Here is a 21,786-nt window from a genome sequence, read left to right on the forward strand (position 1 = left end):
AAAAACATTATAACAGAAAGTCAAGTTAGATCAGATTCATTTGCCACTCTTGCAGTAAAGAAAAGAATTTTATCCTAGTTTAACTTAATTTCAGCATACCAAAGTTCCATGCATGGAAGAAAGAATTTGACTTGAAAAAGACATAATTTGCTAGTTCCCGCAATCAATAGCCAAGAATGACAATTTAGCAGGCCACTGGACCATGGAACTAGCAAAGTTTACTTCCAAGCACACTAACAAACCGATGAGTGAAACTAAAACATTAGAAAAAAAGTGAATTAGTTGAGTATTTGCCAGCATGTCACCTTGATTCTAAAACTGAAAATAGGCAAAGGCTTCGAGTCCATTTCAACTTACAACATCATGTTTTGTCTATTCCCATCCCAAAAGCAATGGTTACTCATGCAACTGGACCTCTCCAGTATGCCATTTCTTTTGAACAGCTACTCTTTGATGGGCTACTAATCCAGCATGATAGTGCACAGTCTTTATACCACACTTAACATTCAAGTATTTTGCAACATCAACACATTCGCTCTTCAAGAGACAATACACTGCCACACAAATTAGCAAAACGATTCTTTAGCAACTCTCCAAGCTGCTTCAATGGTTCCTTGGTCTAAGCTATGACCTCATATTTTAGGATTGGTATGTCAAAGCTTGTCTCCAGAAAAAGAGCATGGCGGATCCCGAGAGCTTTTAGGATATCCTGCAATAGATGGACATTTCGATCAGACCCAAATGATTTTTTAACATAATCTGGAGGATAATGTGCAAGTTTCGTACCTCATGAACTGGCTGAGTGGCAGTTGCAGATAAGGCCATCACTGGGACGTATGGAAATGTAGGTATTGTTACATCATCCAAAACGAAAGTCAACTGTTTTTATTGACCAGACAGTTCTAATAAAGTCATTTTGGATCTTAAAGACTGTGGAAGTAACTGGCAAGTTAGGAGTGTCTACTATATGTTTGATCGGATGAGAGCCCTCATAAGCAATTTATTAAATGCTTATGTACAGATACCTTGCATAAGGTCCTTTGCTGGGAGCAGAATTACAAGCAAACTGGAAATGATCCAGGAAAGACATATTTTTAAGAGCAAAGAACAGTGACACACTAATTTAAGGGGATGAGCAGTTTCATCTACGTCAACGGGAGGAGTTGTTCCACAAGGACCAAGAGGGAATTACAATAGTAATAAATCAATGTCTCACTAACCAAAACCCCGGTTACCTTGATCAATAAAAAATGAATGAGACAAGTGGAAAGCGTTTCCCAAGAGTTTTATGAGAAGGACACTCTAATCTCTCCCAATAAAAAACCAAGACAATCTGTTCTCAATTCTTCTCATTGTCCTTGTTGACCCCAATATACCTCAGCAACAAAAATAAATGGATATATGGGTTGCAGAATCATTGTTAAAAGAACAAAAAGTCGTGCCCAGATCTCCCAACTTTTTGTCAACCTCCTAAACAATTGGACCATTGTGGTTAGACTCCTGGGATTTGCCCAGTAACTATTGTGGCCTCGAGGTGTCCACAATTGCTTCCCTGAAAGCCAACCCTGTACAATACCGAGACATTCTTCAAGCCGCGTATTTGGACCATGCAATTACACAGGCCAATCCCAAGCTAAATGAATCAAAACTCGCGCCACAAACTTAACAACTATTGACCAAATTAGTTTTGGGCATGGGGGTGGAGACAGAAAAGAGTGAGACAAATTCGCAGTTTTCAGAAGCATACCATGTATTCTGAAGATTCTCTGGCCAGAAGTTGAGTGGATGAATTGCTTGGAGTACTGCTTTGATCAGGAATATAGCATGTGGGTTTCCTGCCCATTTTATTGCCAAATATATCATTTTCGTCTTCACTGTCGGTAGAGGAATCCACCTAAAAAGAAGTCCGATTTTTCTCAGGTTGTGGAGAATCTTCTATAATATTAATATCATGCACAACATTGCATTCGCTGTCATTAGGGGTATCTTGGCCAAACATAGAGTGCGACACCCTGAGTGCCATAATCAAGACGCCGACACTTAAGTCAGCCATAACTTTAAAATGGTACACTTAAGTGCCATCATCGGAGTAAAATGGGACACTTAAGTGCCACTCCGGCGAAAATCCGGCCAAAGGGCTGACGTGGCGACTTTCCGGCGAGCTCGGTCCCAAACGGCGTCGTTTTGCACGCTGACGTGGCGGAGAAAATGCAAAAACGACGCCGTTTCGCGTCTACGTGTAAATAATAGTATATAAATTAATTAAATTAGATTTAAAATATTCAAAAATTTAAAAAAATAAGAAAAATTTAAAAAATTTTAAAAATTAAGAAAAATTTAAAAATTAAGAAAAATTTAAAAATTAAGAAAATTTAAAAATTTTAAAAAATTAAGAAAAATTTTAAAAAATTTAAAAATTTTAAAAAATTTAAAAAATTTTAAAAAATTAAGAAAATTTTAAAAAAATTTAAAAAAATTAAGAAAATTTAATTTTTTTAAATTAAGAAAATTTTAATTTTTTTAATTTAAGAAAATTTTAAAATTTTTTAAAAATTAAGAAAATTTTAAAAAAATTAAAATTATAAAAAATTATAAAAAAGTGGGGAGTGGGAGGCCGAATGGGGCGGCTCCTTGCCGCCACCGCCGGCTCCTCGCCGCCTCCCCCCCCTTTTTTTAATTTTTAAAATTTTTAAAATTTTCTTATTATTATTTTTTAAATTTTTAAAATTTTTTTAAATTAAAATTTTTTAAATTTTATTATTTTCTTAAATTTTTTAATTTTTTTTTAAATTTTTAAAATTAAAATTTTTTTTAAAATTTTTTAAAATTTTTAAAATTAAAATTTTTAAAATTTTCTTTTTTTAAAAATTTTTTAAAATTTTCTTATTTTTTTAATTTTTTTAATTTTTTAAATTAAAATTTTTAAAATTTTCTTTTTTAAAAAAAGTTTTAAAATTTTTAAAATTAAAACTTTTAATTTTTTTTAATTTTTTTTTAATTTTTATGCTGATTTGGAGCTCCGGCGAGCCACGTAGGCAAAAAATAATAATAAAATATTGCCACGTAGGATTTCCGGCAAGGGTCGCCGGAGGTGGCACTAAGTGTCCCACTCGAAAAAAAAAAAGTGGCACTTAAGTGTACCGTTTTGAAGTTATGGCACTTAAGTGTCCCGACGTCTTAGCTTATGCACTTGTGGTGTACTTCTGCCGCCAAACATATCAGTCAAAAATCCACAAGCTTCTAATTCCACAGCTTGCAAATCATCCCAATCCTCAATGTCTTGCATAGTTTTGGCAAGTTCTGCTGGAAAATCATCACCACAGTGCTCCATAGTGATAAACTCTCAACCTTCGTCACCTTAAAACAACCAAAAGAAGAGAGCGATGATTTTGCAAGTTCCATGACAAAAAAGAGATCAAATAAATACAATCTACAATATGTAATTTGCAGTAAGATGCCATACTTAATTGTAAGCAAGACAGAGACAAGTCAAACATTTCGCTAGTCAATAAGACTACTCTACAAAACCCACTGAGAAATGGGGATGGGATGAACGCTCAATGAACTAGATTTAACTAGCTCCGCTCCATTCAAATCCGAAAGGGAGAGTATTCCATAGCCATCATCAGAGTGACGACTGACAGCAATAAATCTCCCTCCTCAACGATTGCACAGTCGATCGATGACAAATTATCTTCGCAACAGAAGCAATTACAGCAACTACGTCATTCCCTAATCACCAGATACCACGCGAATCGGCTAATAACCCAGAAAAGCCACCATCCAAAGCAACCTAAACACATCAAATTGGAACAGCACCAGACTATTTGTTCATCAGGAAGACTACTTCGCTAAACCAGCTCCGATCTATTCAAACCTAAAGCAGACTTCCAGAAGGACCTACACAACCTGTTCAACGCTTACTAGCACAAAAAGTGCTCTATTCAAACCTAGAGCAAACTATTCCACAGCCATCATCATCGCGGGACAAGAAATACCTACATAACCTTTGCCAACAGTAGTCAGCAGTGCATTGTAGAGCTTTCCAACGTCACCTAAATTACCCAAATCGGATGACCAGATTGCTGGATATATTGCTGTAGGGTAATGCTTGATTATTCGGATGTTCACTTTGTTAGATTTCCCCAATAGTGTTCCTAAAAGAAGTGATCTGAACTAAACATTCAAAGTTAGCTTGAAGATACAAAACTTGGTGATCTGATATTGAAGGCAACGGAGTGTTAAATGGTTCTTCTTGACACATATGATGATCGATTGAAGAGTATATCATTGGACATTGCTTTCTCTCATTTCATTATGATTCTCCATCTCTTCATCTCAATAATGAGAAGGCTGAAATGTTAGTACAACGTAATAGGATAGTTGTCGCTGATTCACATGACATTTGGTTTTCTTTCACACATGATTAGTGGCTGAAGGTAATGTGATCCCTTAAATGTCCTCGTCAGCTTTTGACTCTCCAATTTGAGGAACTTATGATCTTTTCTCCCTTATGTTTACCTTTTAACAATTTACCAATTCAGCTTTAAGTCATTCAATTTGCCAATTGAGTCCTGAACCTTTTGACAATTTATCAATGGAGTCCATCTTGCTAAAATTGCTAATTTCATGTTGGGATCAAGTCAATTTTTCGGTGTTGCATCACAGAGTAACACTTAGCACCTTGCCATGTGCATGAAAGATACATTTGGGAGTGATGTGCTTTTCGGATATCGCGTTCTTCATGACAGGGGTTAGCAAATTTTGCCAAATGAAATCTTTGCTTTTACATGTTAAAAGATGACGTACGACTACAGTTATTTTGTATTGAAGACAAACTTTTAGGTCTTCCCATTAATGACATGCATATTGTTACCAGGATAGTATATGCTTGTAAAATGGTGTCGTATGGTTTTCTTCTGAATTTCTTTCCTGCATTTGCTGTTGACCTTGCAATCTTTTGGCTGGTGAATGTAAACAATCTTCTTTGTTCTCGTCCTGTGTTGATCCTTTGCTTTTGTTTACTGCGCAGCAGAACCCTAGATTTTAAACCTCGTTTCGAAGTCTTAAATTTAGTGGTACTGAGATGACGGGTGTGAATGGATTTATTCCTTTTTGTTCTTTCCATTTTAGGCGACTTATGTCTCATCTCAATCAATGGATGAAAGAGGGAAGAGTCAAAGATCCAATGTTATTCCCTTTGTCTTACTATTGCTCTGGAATACACTTAGAGAGCACAGTATACCTTTGATTCCTGTGGTTTATGACTATTGAAAGCTGACAAAATCGGATTTTTCGGATCAGTTTAACGGTCCATTATCTGTTGAGCCAAAAAGGACAAGTATGTTCCTCAGCAAAAGGCAAAAATCTTACTAGTTTTACGTGTGACTCCTTTTAATGGAATTCTCATAACACGGAGCCTTTATTCTATAAATCTAATAGATGTGTTGAATTGTATCTGGACCAAAAAAGAATGTGGGATCGAATGGAAATCTCAAAAGAAAAAAAAATTCGCGATCAGCATAAGCAAAGGAAGCAGGGGAAAAGAAAACGGATTTCATAAATTTAAATAAAGATGAAAATTGACAAACTTTATAAGGTATTTACTCTTGACTAGGTTGATGTATATTTTAAGTAACATATAGCTTTCGCATGTCAATTTCAACTCTCCTCAAACACTTGGTAATAGACTAGCGTCAAGATTATAGGTATTGCATATTCATGAGTTCACATTCATGGACAATGATTTGTGTTGGCTTACTCTAGTCAATTTAAGGGAAAAAGAGTATAATTATAGAAAAATAACATTACCACGTATGGTATCACATCAATATTAGTTATTTAGAGTTAACAAGCAAATTGAAGAGTTTGATTTGTAATGTACTTACATAGCATTATTGGACATCTAGATTTTATTAAAATACTTAAGAGAAACTGTGCAGACCCCATAAAAAGCCCCATCATAAAATGAAAATTTCAATATAATTATTATATTGCAATTGGTTTTTTCCATTGCATCATTTATAAAATAAGTTTGTACAATATTTTCATGATAAATAATGGTCTCTTGTCTCCTAATGCAACTAAACAAGCAAGATGATGGAAGACTTTGACTTGCATTCAATCACTAGAATCTTTTTCCCCCTTTTTCGTTTGAGTCGGCCATGTTGGCTTTTACCTTATCCCTTTCTTAGCAACTAAGAAAGCAAGATGGTGGAAGACTATGACTTACTTTTTCTCCCCCGTCCTTTTCCCCCCCTTTCTTTTGAGTAGGTCTTGTCGGCTTTTCCCTAATCACTTTCTTTGCAACTAAGCAAGCAAGATGGTGGAAGATTTTGACTTGTTTTTTCTCGCTTGTCCTATTTCCCCCCTTTCTTTTGAGTAGGTCTTGTTGGCTTTTGCCTCATCACTTTCTTTGCAACTAAGCAACTAAGATGGTGGAAGAATTTGACTTGCTTTCCCTTACCACAGAATTTTCTAAAAGGTAATTAACTCGATTTCATAGAAAATTTGATATGGGATCTTCAAAAATGTATTTTTTTCATGATAAAGATTTCTTTTGCAGAATGCAAATACTGGCATGAGCATGCTATGTAAGAAGAAATATCCCATTGACCCAATCTGACGTTGCCCTTAATTGTGACAACAACATATTTGTTCTTGAGTTAATCCATATATGATATAGGTCACCAAATATGAGTGACCATGGGAAGGGAAAGCAAAATGTTGTCAATCTTCACTTTGATTTGCGTGGTCATGTGATCCCATCACAGAGGGAACTAACAAAAGATGAGAGTTAGTTGGTTAAAGAAATAAATGTCCTCATCGAAGATGCACAAATCCACGGTAGGATTGTTTGTATCCCAAGCACATCTGGCTCATCTATTGAGGCAAGAGAAAAAGTAATTTCCAATATCAACACCTTGTAAAAGTAGCCAATTAAAGGAGATGATTGCAAGGCTCTTTTGAAATAGTATCACGTGAAAACTAATTTCCATTGTGAACACTTTGACTTCATCATAAACATATCTATTTATTGGTTGATGGGGGTAGGTAAAGCAAAGGGCGAGGACAAAGAAAAAGTATCACCCATCTTCAATTTGATTTGAGTGACCACGCCATCTAATTACAATATAATTGTTGCGTCGATTAGCAATACGGTTGCTAGTCAATCAATAATTTGAGTGGCCACATGGAGCCATTGTGAAAAGTTGAGGATAAAGCAAAAAAGTATCGCCAATCTTCCAAAAGTTAATTTCCTCTATGATTTGCTTGGCCACGGGCTCTAATAACAAAAGGAACTAACAAGTCAAGTCTACAATGGGTCGTCTTTCCAATTTCAAGGAGGGATTGTTTTGGCGGTCGTGGTCAAAAAGGTTAGAATCAAAAGAAGTACAATTGCCTCGTCTAAGAAACACCATTTGCCACAAGATTGCATGTCTCCTTTGGGGCAAGATAAGAAGTAAAGCTTTGTATAAAGTCCCAAGTGCTTGTGCTTGAAGAGGAGAAATGCCAATCACCATAAATTATTGAGAGGCTCGTTTTTGTTATGAGATATCTAGTTTTGATTGCTCTAGGTTGAAGCATGAAGGTGAACCTCGAATTGCATTGACTTTCAGGATTCTGACACAACTTGATTTGCTTCAAGGCAACTTCTCCTCAAATACTGAAACCCATCATAGTAATTTCATCTCTAAATCGCTCCTCAAGGTAAGCATGACCTTCATTCTCCAGTCTATTACAATTGATAGGACAAAAACACATTTGATTATTACTCATGGCATAACACGAACATCCTTTAAGGCATACAAAATGTTACTTGTGAAATTCCCTTGACTTTTTAAAAATCATCATCACATATATTGCTAATTTTTCATACTTCAATCTTCTCATTTGAACAAATCAATTATTTTGACCATAAAAAAATCGGTTATGTATGGTTAGACCGGTTGAATCCGGTGGAATTGCATGCTGGCCCTTATCTTGATGTTGTTTTCAAAACATTGATGATTGACCGAACTCCCTTGGGACAAAAAGTCTGCTCGATGAAAATTGCGAAAATACCCTTCTAGACCCGATTTGGGTTCATCGGCCCTACACATACCCCAATTGTCCCAGATTACTTAAACCCTGAAACATCCAAAATAATTAGTTTTTGTAGAAATAATTCTTTTTTTCTTGAAAACAATTAAAAAACTAGATTTTTCCAAATATTGATCGTGCAAGTCAATTCCCTTCAATAATCGCACAAAACCTTTCATAGGCTACGAATTAGAATTGTCAAGAACAAAATTTATATGAATAGATCAAACTAGCTAGAAAATTGCTGGATGTCCATAAAACCGATTTCCATTATATTGGCAATTTTCGTAATTTCTGGAAAAATGACACAAAATTCAAATGCTTTCTGGAAATTATTAAAAATTCACAATTGTACTTTCTTTTTCTTTTCTTTGTTTTGTGCTGGTGACAATGGAAAACTTGAAAGTCAGCAAAGCTGCTGGTTTCAATGCACTTGCATGTACTTATTATGTGGACAATTTTTAGGTGGACTTTGTCTTTGCGGATTAAATTAGAGAAACTCATCATAAAGTATGGTTTTTGTGCAATTTTACTGCTTATAGCAAAGACATGACTTTTACGTATATATAGTGTAGAAAATTATTGACCCATGATGGATTTGACAATATGATTTATGCATGTTTGGGGTGGCAGGAGAATGCAGCATTTACAGGAGTAAAAACGTCTTTGATAATAATATAATGGAAGATTAACAAGCCAGTTAGAGCACATTTATTTGTATAACAAAATAGTTTTAAGTGGATATGAACAGAAGTGGCCATTCCGTACTCTATTCCAAATTGTGCGGCTTGACTAGGCTTGCCATCTGAAAACAATTTAATAGCTACGGTCAATCAGCATATCGTCTACCAATCGATCAATAATAATTCGAGACTATCGTCTACTACTGATTGGTCCCCCCCCCTCTCTCTCTCTCTCTCTCTCTCTCTCTCATTTCTCAATTTAGCTTTTGCATTCGGCCTCTCTCTTGCAGAACAATTCGAGATTATCATCTACTATTTATTCCTCACTCGCTTTCTCTATTCTATTCCCCCTTGAAAGTTCTCGCCCAGGCTTTTTAACAATCTTCTCTCTCTCCGTTCTCAGCCTGTCTTCGCATCTCAGCTCGCAGGAGGTAATTGCTTTTTCATCTCTTATTAGCTTGTCGTTTATATTGATTTGTCGCCTTGTTATTAGAATAATTGACTGAACTAAAAGTGTTCCGGGCCCTTTTTGTCTATTGGGGATGTGGGGTGGCTGCTGAGTAGAGAGGAGGGTCTTTTATTCTCTCTTTTGGAATCGCTATTGCCTATTAAACTTCGATGAAAAAGGAAAGCCTTTATTTTCGACTTTAGATGTGGCTAATCCTATGATGCCCTTGCTGTCTAATTGTTAGTTGCATCGTAACTTAGCATTGATCTTTTGTTGAACTAGAACGAGTAGTTCTGCAAGCGCACTAGACTCTATTGCATGCAAAATTGCCACATTTCGCTTGAATCCAGAGGCCATTTTTTTTTATCTGCTATGAGGTTTCTCTGTGTTTGAAGGTCCTAGATCAATTTAAGGAAAAATAAATCAGAAAAATAAAAGTAAGCTGGTTCAAGGTCAACTAGTTTGGTTCTCGGTTACAAAAACAGAGAATTGATATTACAAAATAACCTGATTTTGAGTTTATAATCTACTCATCTCAAAACCGATTGTCCTAAGAGTAACTCTTCTCTTAAAGAGATTTCATCCGACAATTTTACCTTCCTATAGAACACTCTAGATGAGTAATATTATGTTTTCCTCGAATTGTTGGACCATTAATCCTATAGCGTATGTTCCCTTTCACCTCTTACTCATTTTCTCCCCTCTTTAGCAAGAAAAGAAAGAAAGAAAGAAAAACTCATTTTCTCCCTTCAAAGCTTTAAAAATTGATCGATTCTTTACTTGGAAAAAAGAAAAGTAAATGAGTAATAAAATAGTATGGGGAAAGTTTGTGCATTTTAACCGTATCGCTACTTTTCACCTGCTCTTAAGTAATGATAGTTTCCATCATCACAACATAAAACATACCAAAATCCATAGCATGATACTTCTTAATTTTTTACATGATATCTAATAGTAAGAAAAAAAAACTAGTTTGATCTTATGACACACGCAGGAAAACAATTAAATAAGTTGAGCCATATGCACATGCTAGGAGATTCACCCTGCTTTATATCACTCATTTCTTACACCTCTTTTGTTGCAAAGAATAAATTCATTCTTCAGATATGTGATTAATCAATTTAACCTGACATTTCAAATTTAGCCGATAATCTTATTCTACTTCCATTTTATTGGATAAAAATCTTTTTGGTGATATTCTCAAGGTGGGCCCTCCAACGAAAATGGGGACAAGCACTCAACGCTATTGTTTCAAATCTTGGTTGTCTCTGAATTTTCCTCAGCAACTTCCTTCTACTTTCTTTCTTTCTTCTCTTTTTCTCCTTCTTCCATTGAATCAGTACCTAATTTCTAATCGTTCAGTCTAACATGGAGAAAGAAAAGAGTGCATAAAAAGAGAGTACTTAGGGAGCATCCGCTCCACCTTTTGGTGCCACCTAACAAATTATATCTTTATTTTACGGTCAAGATATCAATCAACTTTTAGATTTGAAAATTTGAAGTAAAAGGCTCAGCGATAACACACTAGTTCAAAATAAATTCATTTTAAATGGAATTGTAGCATGTGGTGTTGGCAAAGAATAGATGAATGATAAATAACCACAAGCATTTGTTTATCTCCGCCTCACATTTCCAACTTCATTAAGAATATTACAATTTTAAACAAAATTAAAATATAAAATCACATTGACAATTAGTATCTCGGTCCTTTCTTGATGTCTTTCACATATCTCTAATTCTGTTCCAACTCAATTATAAACTTTTAAATGGTTTATCAAATTATGGTTTTCAATAACCAAATAAAAAACTGAAGGGATGATTATATTTTTAAGTGAATGCAATATGCTTGTGCACATATTATAGTTCTTTATGGCCCAATTGAAAAATTAACGTACATATTACTTATGAGTGGTTCAAGCCAACAAGTTTTGACTTGAATAGAATGAGGTCCAAAAGAAGATAAGGTGAGGACTAAAAGCATCTATAACTGCTCCTAGTCAATCAATTACCAATTATTTAAAGTTTTCATGTTCCTTTTTTTCTTGCATGGTAACAGATTCATGCTCATACTTGTTCAAAGAGATTAGTTCATCGATCCTTTTATCCAGCAGAAAAGCATCTTTCATTCCAACTTTCGCCCTCAAATTGCCATGCATCTTTCATTCCCTTTTTTGCTTTTAATTCGTGTTCATGAAGTTTTCCATGTGTCATGAATTCATAATTCAAAAGCCTTTTGGATTTTACCTCTAAATATCGCTACTTCCTTCTAAAAGTAGGCCCAAACACACCATTCCCTTCTTTTCTATGCTTTTTCCTAAATTATCTTCTTCCTTTTTTAATATTTCACATACTTCTTTTTTCAGTGGGTTATTGACTTTTCAAGACCTGAATGATATGCCAACAAAACAGTAAGAAAAAAATGACCCGGAAAAGAACTCAAGGATAGTGTACAAGTATTTCATTTGTCATTAGTAACTTGATACTAACACATTATGCTCATTTGGTGTCATATAACAAATTATAGCGCATATAGTATATCAATCTATAATTTAAATTTAAGAGTTAAAAGTGAATAGCTCGGGTCTTATATATCAATCTATATTGGCATGTGGGGCTAGCATGAAATAAATAAGAGAGAAATGACAACAATCATTTGTTCATCTCTACCTCGCATTTCCAACTTCAATAAGAATATGGCGATTTTAAATAAAATTTTAAAAAATGAAATCATCGAATTTGAACCAAAACATTAAGGAAGTGAAGCAAGAGACCTGAAACGAATAGAGAAACAGCATTCACACAAAAAGAGAAAAGATCATAGGAGAGGGAGGGAGGGAGGGAAGGAGAGAGAGGTAGAGAGAGAGAGAGGACCAAGCCAACAATCATTTGCAAAAGCATCTTTCGTCGTTCATCAATCCTTTTAAGCAAAAGATAAGCATCTTTCTTTCAACTTTCCCCTCTTAGATCACTATGGACAAAGAGCAGAGTCAGAGAAAGAGAGTAGAGGAAGAGAGCACTCAGGGAGCATCCTCTTCTTCATCCATCTCTTCGGAAGCCACAAATTTATGTAGTGATCAATATGACGTGTTCTTGAGCTTTAACGGCTCAGATACTCGCAAGACATTCACCGATCACCTCTACCACAGTCTATTCAAGGTAGGAACTGTACCATTTTGCGTGTTTAGGGATGAGAATAGCATCCTGATTGGAGAGGAATTTGGTTCAAAGATTCTCGATGCCATTGTACGGTCTAAGATTTCAATCCCTGTCATCTCCGAAAATTATGCTTCAAGCAAATGGTGCCTCCGCGAGCTCATTCATATCATGAACTATAAGAAGAGCGCGTCACACGTAGTGTTGCCTATATTTTACAAAGTTGCTCCATCGGAAGTGCGGCATCTAAAAGGAAATTTTGGAAATGCCTTCCATTCGAGTCGGGAGCGTTTTGATGAGAAGGATATCCAGGAAGGGCAACAAGCACTTAATGAAGTCAGTTACTTAAATGGATGGGAATCTCAGAAAATTGCGGATGGGTACTTTACTAAACTTTTCATAAGTTTTCTTCTTCTCACAAAACCGAGGACATGCAGATGAATTACTTTCATTGCAAGCTCAAAAAAGATCCCCAAAATAAACAACCAAAATGACTTGAAGACAACAAATTCCAGTAGGCCCCAATAGTCCTTGAAAACCAAACCAACGACACCTAAAACCAAAGCATCCCATAGTGCCCAAGAATTTACATTTTCCTCCAGTATAGAGCCAAAAAAAAAAAAGAAATGACAATACGTCCAACCAATAGTATCAATCACTAAACAATAGGTCTCCAAATGACTCCAATGCTCGGTCTTCAAAGCTTGATCACCACTAGATAAAATCAACCTCCTATAGCCAATAAGGGTTGGCTTAGTTGATAAGGATAGAATGCTTCGCATAGACTATGTCTAGGTTCATAACTTCTCATTGTTTTTGTTGTTTGACAGGCATGAGGGCAAATTAATAGAACATGTGGTTGAAACTGTTATAAGCAAGTTACGGGAATTTTTTCAGCTGGATATGCCTGAGCAACTAGTTGGACTTGATGATCGTATGAAGGAAATTTTGAATTGGATCGACAATCCTTCCATCAATGCTCGAATGATTGGAATTTATGGTATGGGTGGGATAGGCAAGACAACTCTTGCCAAGTGCATCTACAATCAACTCTCAAATAAATTTGTGCATGTTAGCTTCCTTCCAAATGTTCGAGAAACTACCAGGCGCCACGGTATTACATATCTACAAAGTCAACTAATATCAGATATACTACAAAACAAAAGTGAAGTGTCTAGAATTGATGATGGAATTAGTATAATCAAATCTAGATTCAAAGGGAAAAAGGTTCTCATTCTTCTAGATGATATAGATGACAAGAGTCAACTAGATGCGTTGGCTAGGGAGTGTCATTGGTTTATGGTAGGAAGTGTGATCATTGTTACAACTAGAAACAAAGCCATTCTTGATCAATCTAAATTTGAGGTAGACTACAAGTATGAATTGAAAGAATTGGATAAGGTGCAAACTTTGCTTTTGTTCAATAGACATGCATTTCGTATGGACCATTCTCTGAGGGAGTTTGAGGGTATATCTCGTGATATCATATCCAACATGGGTGGGCTTCCCTTGGCACTTCAAGTTGTAGGTTCATACTTGTATAAAAAAATGAATCGACAGGTATGGGAAGATGTGCGGGAACAATTAAAAAATGAACCACATAGAGATGTCCAAAAGATATTACAAATTAGTTATGATGCATTAGAAGATGGAAATAAACAAAATTTTCTCGATATTGTTTGTTTCTTTATTGGCAAAGAGAGAAGATTCGCCATGTACATGTGGGAGGACTGTGGGCTTTATCCAAGTCAAGGTATTGAAGAGTTAAAGTTGAGGTGCTTAATTAAAATGAGAGATGATGGTCGGTTTGAGATGCATGACCAATTGAGAGATCTTGGAAGGAGCATTTTTTTGCCAAGGACAACCGCTTGAGAAACGTAGCGGACCATGGGACTACGACTACAAGAGAGTCTCAAGAGTACTACGTTTTGGATTGGTAAATTATGGCACTCATTTCTTTATTTCTCCCTCTTATTTTAATATATTTAATCTAATATATTCTAATATTTTATCTAGGATTGACATGTGCTCTTACTTTCTTGGAGTAAACATCCACTTATGTCCATCTTAGATTTATTGTGACAGCTAAATGATTATAAGTATCTAAAGGATGAAAAATTTATACCATTTCATTCAATTTTATTGATATAAATTACATTTGTAAAGATTTGGTTGACAATCAATTTAAGATCCTTTAACTACAATTTACACTATAAATCTCATTCACTAAAAGCATGTAATTGTCATATCTAGTTGAAAATATTGATAATCTAAAGGACTACAATAATGAATGAAGATGAAGTACAAACATCATAGATCAAATAAATGAAGATTTCTTGATTAAAAAAAAATAGCATTTGCCAAAAATAATAACTAATAATTAATTCAAAATTATAAGATTGGAAAAAATTTCACACTTATCACATGTTCTTGCTTACTAGTGTGGCCAAATGTATTGGTGGTACTCTTTTGATTTAGGAATCCAATGTTTGATATCTTTTTTGTCCATTTTGATTTGGAAGATAATCGTCCCTCTCCTCTACTAGTTATATCTATCTCTTTTAATTCTTATTTCCTTTTAATAGATAAGATAGCGAAAATTCCCTTAAAAGTTTTATTAGGAAAATCTTACTTTTTTTAAGGTTTTGTCACGGTGACCTTGCTCATTTCATGGATTAGGTTAGGTGTACGATAAATAGTGGATTTCCTTATAACAAACATTTGTATCCACTCCAAGTTACTTATAGCACATAAAACCATTTGTAATAAAAAAAATTCCATGAAAACGGCTAATTAGAGGAAATGCCATACTTATTATTATATCCATACCTTTGAGTATAATGATGCTCAGCATGAAGCCAATATTTTAGTTAAATTAACAATGTTCATGTCATTTTATTATTATATATTATCCCTTTAGGCTGCCTCATGATATGATTTATACACTATTGTCCAATATCACCACGTCACTTGTTAAACAGATTTAACAAAAAAAAAAGTTTCAGTTTAAAAAAGAAGAAGATAAAACACTTCACAACAATAGATAATGATGTTAAAGATATGTAAATATCTTCTAGAGATATTTAGGATATTTTCTCTGAGTTTCTATGGGGGCTGCATGGTAATGTTTCTCCTTTTCATTCCCAAAAAAAAAGTGTTTTACATTCCGGGGAACAATTTTTTAACAAAAGAACGTGTTTGGTAATGTTTGTTCCGGGAATAAAAAATGAACAAAACACGTTTGGTAAATTTTATTCTTTTTTTGTTTCTTTTAATTTTTTAAACATTTATATTTTATTTTTCAGTTTTTCCTTTCTTTTTTTTTTTCTTTTCGGCCGGTCCACGCCCTTCGGCGACCGGGCGACGGGGCCGGCAGCCTCGCCCAGCCATGGCAAGGCTCGGCCCCGCCGGATCTGGGCGAGCCCGAGCTCGCCCAGCCAAGGCGAGGCTCGGCCTCGCCGGGGGCCGGCGACGCTCCGGCGAGGTCGCCGACCCTCGACGGCGTCGCCGGCCCTCGACGACCGGTCGCCGGCCATGGCCGAGGCCGGCGACCGGCCAAAGAAAAAAGAAGAAGAAAAGAAGAAGAGAAGAAGAAGAGAGATAAGAGAAACGTTTCTTCATTTTTGTTTCTGAAACAAGAAGTAAAATTTTTTGTTTCTTTTTTTGTTCCTATTTTGTTCCAGGAACAAAAAAACAAAAAAAGTGTTCAAGAACAGAAATAAAGAACAAAAACATGCAGAAATATATGTATTTTGATCATATCTAATTTGATTTTATTTGATTTCCTTAGATAGTCCTGCAATAGAGTTTATAAATAGGCTCTCAATGTAATCTCTTCTATATATAGAAATATATTGAAAATTCCCCATTTTTTCTCTTCGACATTATTATATTTAACTAATGAAATGAAAATCAGGTGTTTCCATAGCTACTTACAGGTGGCCCACTGACACTCCTTAACAAATTCTTTCAAAAAATTATACGAAAGTCATTAAAATTTACAAATAAACATTTGTATGTGGTAAAATGGTTTCATATATTTCGTATTAAATAGAAGTCAAAGTGCACATGCTAAAAAATTTGAAAAAGAAGAAGAAGGAAAAGATAAAACATTGAGTTGCATTTGCTTTAGTTGTTTTAGAGCAATAACCATTTTTTTTTCTTTATTTTCACGTCATTTGTTTAATTTTCGAAAGGTCATGAAGAAAAAATTAAATGTGACTTCACGTGTCCGTATTTGTACACTGGGAAGGATAGGAAGGTTACAAATCGTGCAAAATCTGAGATTTAAGAAAAGAAAAATCTAAAAAGTTTAAAAAAACTTGCAGAGATGCCCCTTATGGTTCCGCAAAATTTTGCGGAGACGCCTCTCCTGGTTCTGCGACATTTTACGGGCAGATTCAAGCAGGAACTCCAATGACGATCTCCTTTATGAAGTGAGATGGCTTCAGTGGATGGTCGAGCAAAGTGATTTGTCTCTTTGGATGATTAATTTGCATCTACCAAAATTATCGATACTGGATTTATCATATAGCAACATCACAGAGAATTGGCGAGGATGGAGTTCATTCACTGTAAGATTGAAAAAAGAAGATATCCTTTTTGCGATTTTAGGGTTTTGTTCTTGTTTAGCCGATCAACTCATTCTTTGACAGCTTATTCTTCTTCTGTATTAGGCATCAAAGCAACTGAAAGTTCTCAACCTTGAATGTTGTCCTAATTTAAGATGTACTCCTTATCTCTCGGGATTCACCCAATTGAAGGTTCTCATCTTGAGCCATTGTGGCGGACTAGAGCATCTCCACCCTTCTATTGGCAAACTCATGAGCCTTGTTTCCTTGGATTTGAGTTTCTGTGGACGTCTCAAGGAGCTACCAGAGGAGGTGGGTGAATTAAAAGATTTAGAAGAACTTAAATTAGATTCTTCTGGTATTACAAAGATTCCTATGTCTATCGGTTTTTTGAGAAAGCTGGAGAAACTGAGTGCCTTCTATTGTGGGTCATTGAGAGAAATCCCTAGCTCAATTGGATATTTACAAAATTTGCGACAGCTTCACTTGAGTCATTCTGCAATTGAAAAGCTTCCCAATGCTATTGGAAAGTTGAAAAATCTGCGAACTCTAAATCTCTCACGGTGTGATAATCTGAAAGGGGCAATTCCAAGTGAAATCGGTAACTTGCCTTTCCTCAAGATTCTGAATATTGATTTCACACCGATATCTAACCTGCCGGAAAGTATTCGGAATCTTTCTTCTCTCCAACACCTTGACCTATCGAGCTGTAATGAGCTCCGATCGCTGCCAGAGCTTCCTTCGGGCTTAACATATCTATCAAAGCCCCCAATTGTAAGAACTCCATCTTCAGGTATGCCATCTACTTGAACACATCCCAAGCTTTCCTCAAGACCCTTGAAACTTTGTGTTGAGGAGTGTGATGAGCTGATATTGCTTAGGCTCAACGGATTCACGTACTTGGAAGAGCTTTCAATAGAAAAGTGTAGTTCCATCGAAAGATTGGACATTTGTCGATTGATTCGTCTGAGCATTGCAATAGCCTAGTTGAAATTCAAGGCCATGATAATTTGGCGTTCTTGGAGGTCATGTTCATATATGATTTGATAAGCTCAGTTCTCATGTATGTGGCACTGGATTTGTGAAGTTGAAATTGACCTCCTCGCAAATTATCTTGTATTGCTGATTTTGCTAATTGGATCTTGCAAAATAACAGTAGCAAATACATCTTATTGTCTTGTAGTTTAGGCACTTCACCTTTTCAGCATAATTTTTTTAACTTCAATTATGTTCCTAGACACACACAGGGTAAGTGTTGCTAAATTGCTTACTTCTTTTAGTCTTGTTGGTTTCTTTTTCATCGGCCAGCTAATGAAGTATCTGTTCATTGTGGTCCAACTCCAATTGGTGTCAATGTTTATGCAATTTTACCTTATCTATCATGGGGTAAATTCTGATGCTACGATCTTGGATATCTTCATTTATTGATAATTATTCAGTGCTATCTTCCTTGTGCAGATTCAGATTAAAGTTGCATTTGATGAAACTTGATGAAACTTGAAGAAACTCCCAAAACACCACGGGTTGGAGATATAGGTAAGAATGAGTTATGTCAGTATGGAAGGCATTCCGAAGTCATTTGCGATTGGCGTTTATGATTTGATCCATGTTGTTAAGAAGGATTCTTGATAAAGGCGATCTCTTCTCATGTGGTGTAGTAGTCCTTTGCAAGCTTTGAAATTGTGCTATTCTTTAGCAAAGGCCGCATCACAAATCTCTTGGAGGAAGACCGCATGTGCAGGTGGTTTTAGATGTGAAGTCAAGCATAAAATAAGATTTGTTAACAGGATTACCATTTAGATTTCCACCTCAAGCTACAGTTTTGTGACCGGAAAAGACTTTTTTTTTTGGAAAAAGCAAATAATCTGCCAATTGCACCCAGTTTCAATGAAAAGGTTTCCAAGAAGACTGTAGTTTCTCATTTGGAAAAATTTTGAACACAAAATAAAGGCGTTCATTAGTGTAAAATCATCTCTTGTCTGGTTACGTTTGAAAATTCATATGCAGGCTTTTTGCAATCACTTTGGTTTTATAACCTAAAACTTGATTTATTTAAGCATGAATTAAAAAGCAGAAGAGACACAGCCATGTACATTTTCATAACTAAAACCAAGTAGAGTGACCAGTTTGTTCTTAAAGAGCAGTACTACTTTTCCTCTTCGAGATTCTCTCACGTGGACACATGGAGCTTATGCCACTCGGAGTCGCTCCTCCACGGTTGTTCGTGGCATTTCCACCCCTAAAATCAAGTCTTTCTCTCTCTCTCTCTCTGATCAAGCAAGCACTAGGGTCTAGAGTGAAGTATTTGGTTGTTTTATGCAATTCTCGTTCAAAGGTTTGTCTGAGTCTCTAGTGTGTATGGAGTTTATGTGGGGTCTATTTCTTGAAGGAGAATCTGTGCAGAAAAAATAGTTATTCTATTCTTCTTCCGAGTTCTTCTCGCAATAAACGCTAGTAGCATTGATTATCTAACGTCGTCTTGATTTTGAGGTTTCTCCTTGAATGTGGTGTTAAATGACAAAGAATGAATCGGTAGTTCGAGTGAAAATTGTTGTTTAAGTTGTTTGGACAAGGACGAAGGCTATTGGTAGAAGCTATAACATAATGTGTTTATTGCAGAAAAGAGGAGAAGAAAGCAAAAAAGATCATATCAAAGCCAGGATGGGAGAAGGTGCATCTCAGTGTTCGGCTAGATCACCATGTTGAAATTGGAGAGAGTGGCAATCTTAGGATCCACAGGAGATTTGATCGTGGAACAAGAATGTGGCAATGGACTGGGACAAGAGCAGATGGATATGTGAGTTAGAACTAAAAGGAGGTGAATCTATCGAATTAGAAGTACTTACATAAGATTTTGTTGATATTACTGAGATTCCACACTTGTCGGTTCTTTGAGAAAACTGGAGAAATCGAGTGCCAGCTATTGTGAGTCACTTAGAGACATCGCTGGCTCAACTTGGGACTTACAAAATTTGCAAGATATGGACATTAGTGGTTTTGGGATTGAAAAGCATCCTAGTGCTATAGGAAGGTTTAAAAATCTGTGCACTATAAGTCTCCTATCATGCTGTAATCTGAAAGAGCAATTCCATGTGATATTGGTGACTTGTCTTCGCTTGAGATTCTCTATGTTACTTGAGGAAGTTTTGATGCTTGTGAGGATCCAAAACACTTTATCTGGTCTTGACTGCACATACTTGAATGATTTTGATGTTGTATTTTGAGTTGAGTCTGCTTTTTGTATGCTCGTGAGGTTCAACCTCTCTGTTAATCAAATACATAGCTACTGATATTTTTTTTTATGTCACTCTGATGCATATGTGTTTGATGTTGTTGCATTCTAATGTTATCACTTCTGAACTCAAAAAGGCTTTGCAGAGGGAGGTATGCACTACTAGTCATGCCATAAAATGAAAAAAATAACCTGTGTGCTTATACTATATGAGCTATGGGATTGCACCTGAAAATCAGTATGCACTTATGCATGAGGACGATCTCCTTCATTTCTATCAGTTTATCAATGTGATACTATCCTTTGAATGTTGTCATATAGGTTTCTGATTTTAGTAATTTGCTAAGCTCAGTTCTCATGCAACATCAACTTTGTAAAGTAGAAATTCACCTCCTAGCCAACTATCTTGTATTGCTGATTTTGCTAACGGGATATTGCAAAATAACCAAGTAATAAATTCATCTTTCTGTTATGTAGTTTAAGCACTTCACCTTCCAGCATATTTTTATTAACATTAATTGTGTTCTTAAACACAAACAAGAGTAGTGTTGCTAATTGCTACTTCTCCCAAGCCTGTTGTTTTCTTTTTCATGGGCCAGCTCATGAAGTCTCTGTTCATTGCAGTCCAATTGCAATTGGTGCAATGATGCTTGTGCATCTGTACCTTATCTCTCCTAATGTAAATTGTGATGCTCCGATCTCAATTATCTCCATTTATTGATAATTAGTAAATCCTATCCTTCTTGTGTCGATTCAAGCTGCATTTCATAAAATTCAGAGAACATTCCCAAACATCACTGGACAAAGATGTGGACCAGAACGAGATAGGTCATGAGACGTTAAGGAAAGGCATTCCAAAGTTCTTCGCAAATGGTGCTTATAACGTGCTCCATGCTGATCATCTTGATAGGGTTTTTGATATAAAAGGACCTCTTCTAATGTGGTGCAGTAGTCCTTTGCAAGCTTTGATATCATGCTATTATTTAGCAAAGGTTGAATTTCAAAATGCTTGCAGGAATGCTGCATGTGCAGGTGGTTCTAGATGTGAAGTTAAGCATAAAATCATGTTTGTTAACAAGATTACTGTTTAGATGTCCAATTCAAGCTACAATTTTGTGAATGCGAGAGACTTCTTTCATGGAAAAAGCGAATGTCATGGAATCAGTAAATAATCTGTCAACTGCAAGCAAGATTTTCGGAAAAAAGCTTCCCGAAAAATAGTAGTTTTTCTTTCAGAAGAATTTTGAGCACAAAATAGAAGTGTTCGTTAGTGTACAATCAGCTCTAGTTTTTCATTTAGAAGAATTTTGAGCACAAAATGAAAGTGTCCGTTAGTGTACAATCAGCTCTTGGATCTCGGGAAGTTCATGTATTGGCATTTTGTAATCACTTTAATAGTATAATCTCAAACTTGATTCCTTTTGAGCATGGGTCTATAAAGCAGAGTGGACACAGCCATTCATTTTCATACTTGAAACCAAATTTTCTTTGGCGTTGGCTACAGTTGAAGACTGATGAAAAAAATGTTAAGAAAAATCTTTGGAAGGGTGAAAGTAGCCCCTCCCAAAATTTATACTCATTTGGTTTGGACCAAACCATTGAATGGGCGTCTACTTG

The 21,786-nt window shown here is 35.7% G+C and overlaps 1 protein-coding gene across 2 annotated transcripts; it reads left to right on the plus strand.

Annotated features, from left to right (window-relative positions):
* Positions 1-12,070: 12,070 nt before the first annotated feature.
* LOC104452708 (disease resistance protein RUN1-like) lies at positions 12,071-20,244 on the plus strand. Of its 2 annotated transcripts, XM_039316455.1 has the most exons (6): positions 12,071-12,746; positions 13,197-14,302; positions 16,695-16,940; positions 17,043-17,730; positions 18,396-18,473; positions 19,557-20,244. In XM_039316455.1, the coding sequence occupies exons 1-2, from the start codon at positions 12,184-12,186 to the stop codon at positions 14,236-14,238; spliced, it is 1,605 nt and encodes a 534-aa protein (XP_039172389.1). In that variant the 5' UTR covers positions 12,071-12,183; the 3' UTR covers positions 14,239-14,302; positions 16,695-16,940; positions 17,043-17,730; positions 18,396-18,473; positions 19,557-20,244. The 2 variants fall into 2 exon arrangements, with proteins under 2 accessions (XP_039172389.1, XP_039172388.1); XM_039316454.1 differs by having other exon boundaries at positions 16,695-17,730.
* Positions 20,245-21,786: the final 1,542 nt, after the last annotated feature.

This window comes from Eucalyptus grandis, chromosome 7, assembly GCF_016545825.1.
Source record: "Eucalyptus grandis isolate ANBG69807.140 chromosome 7, ASM1654582v1, whole genome shotgun sequence".
Taxonomy (NCBI): domain Eukaryota; kingdom Viridiplantae; phylum Streptophyta; class Magnoliopsida; order Myrtales; family Myrtaceae; genus Eucalyptus; species Eucalyptus grandis.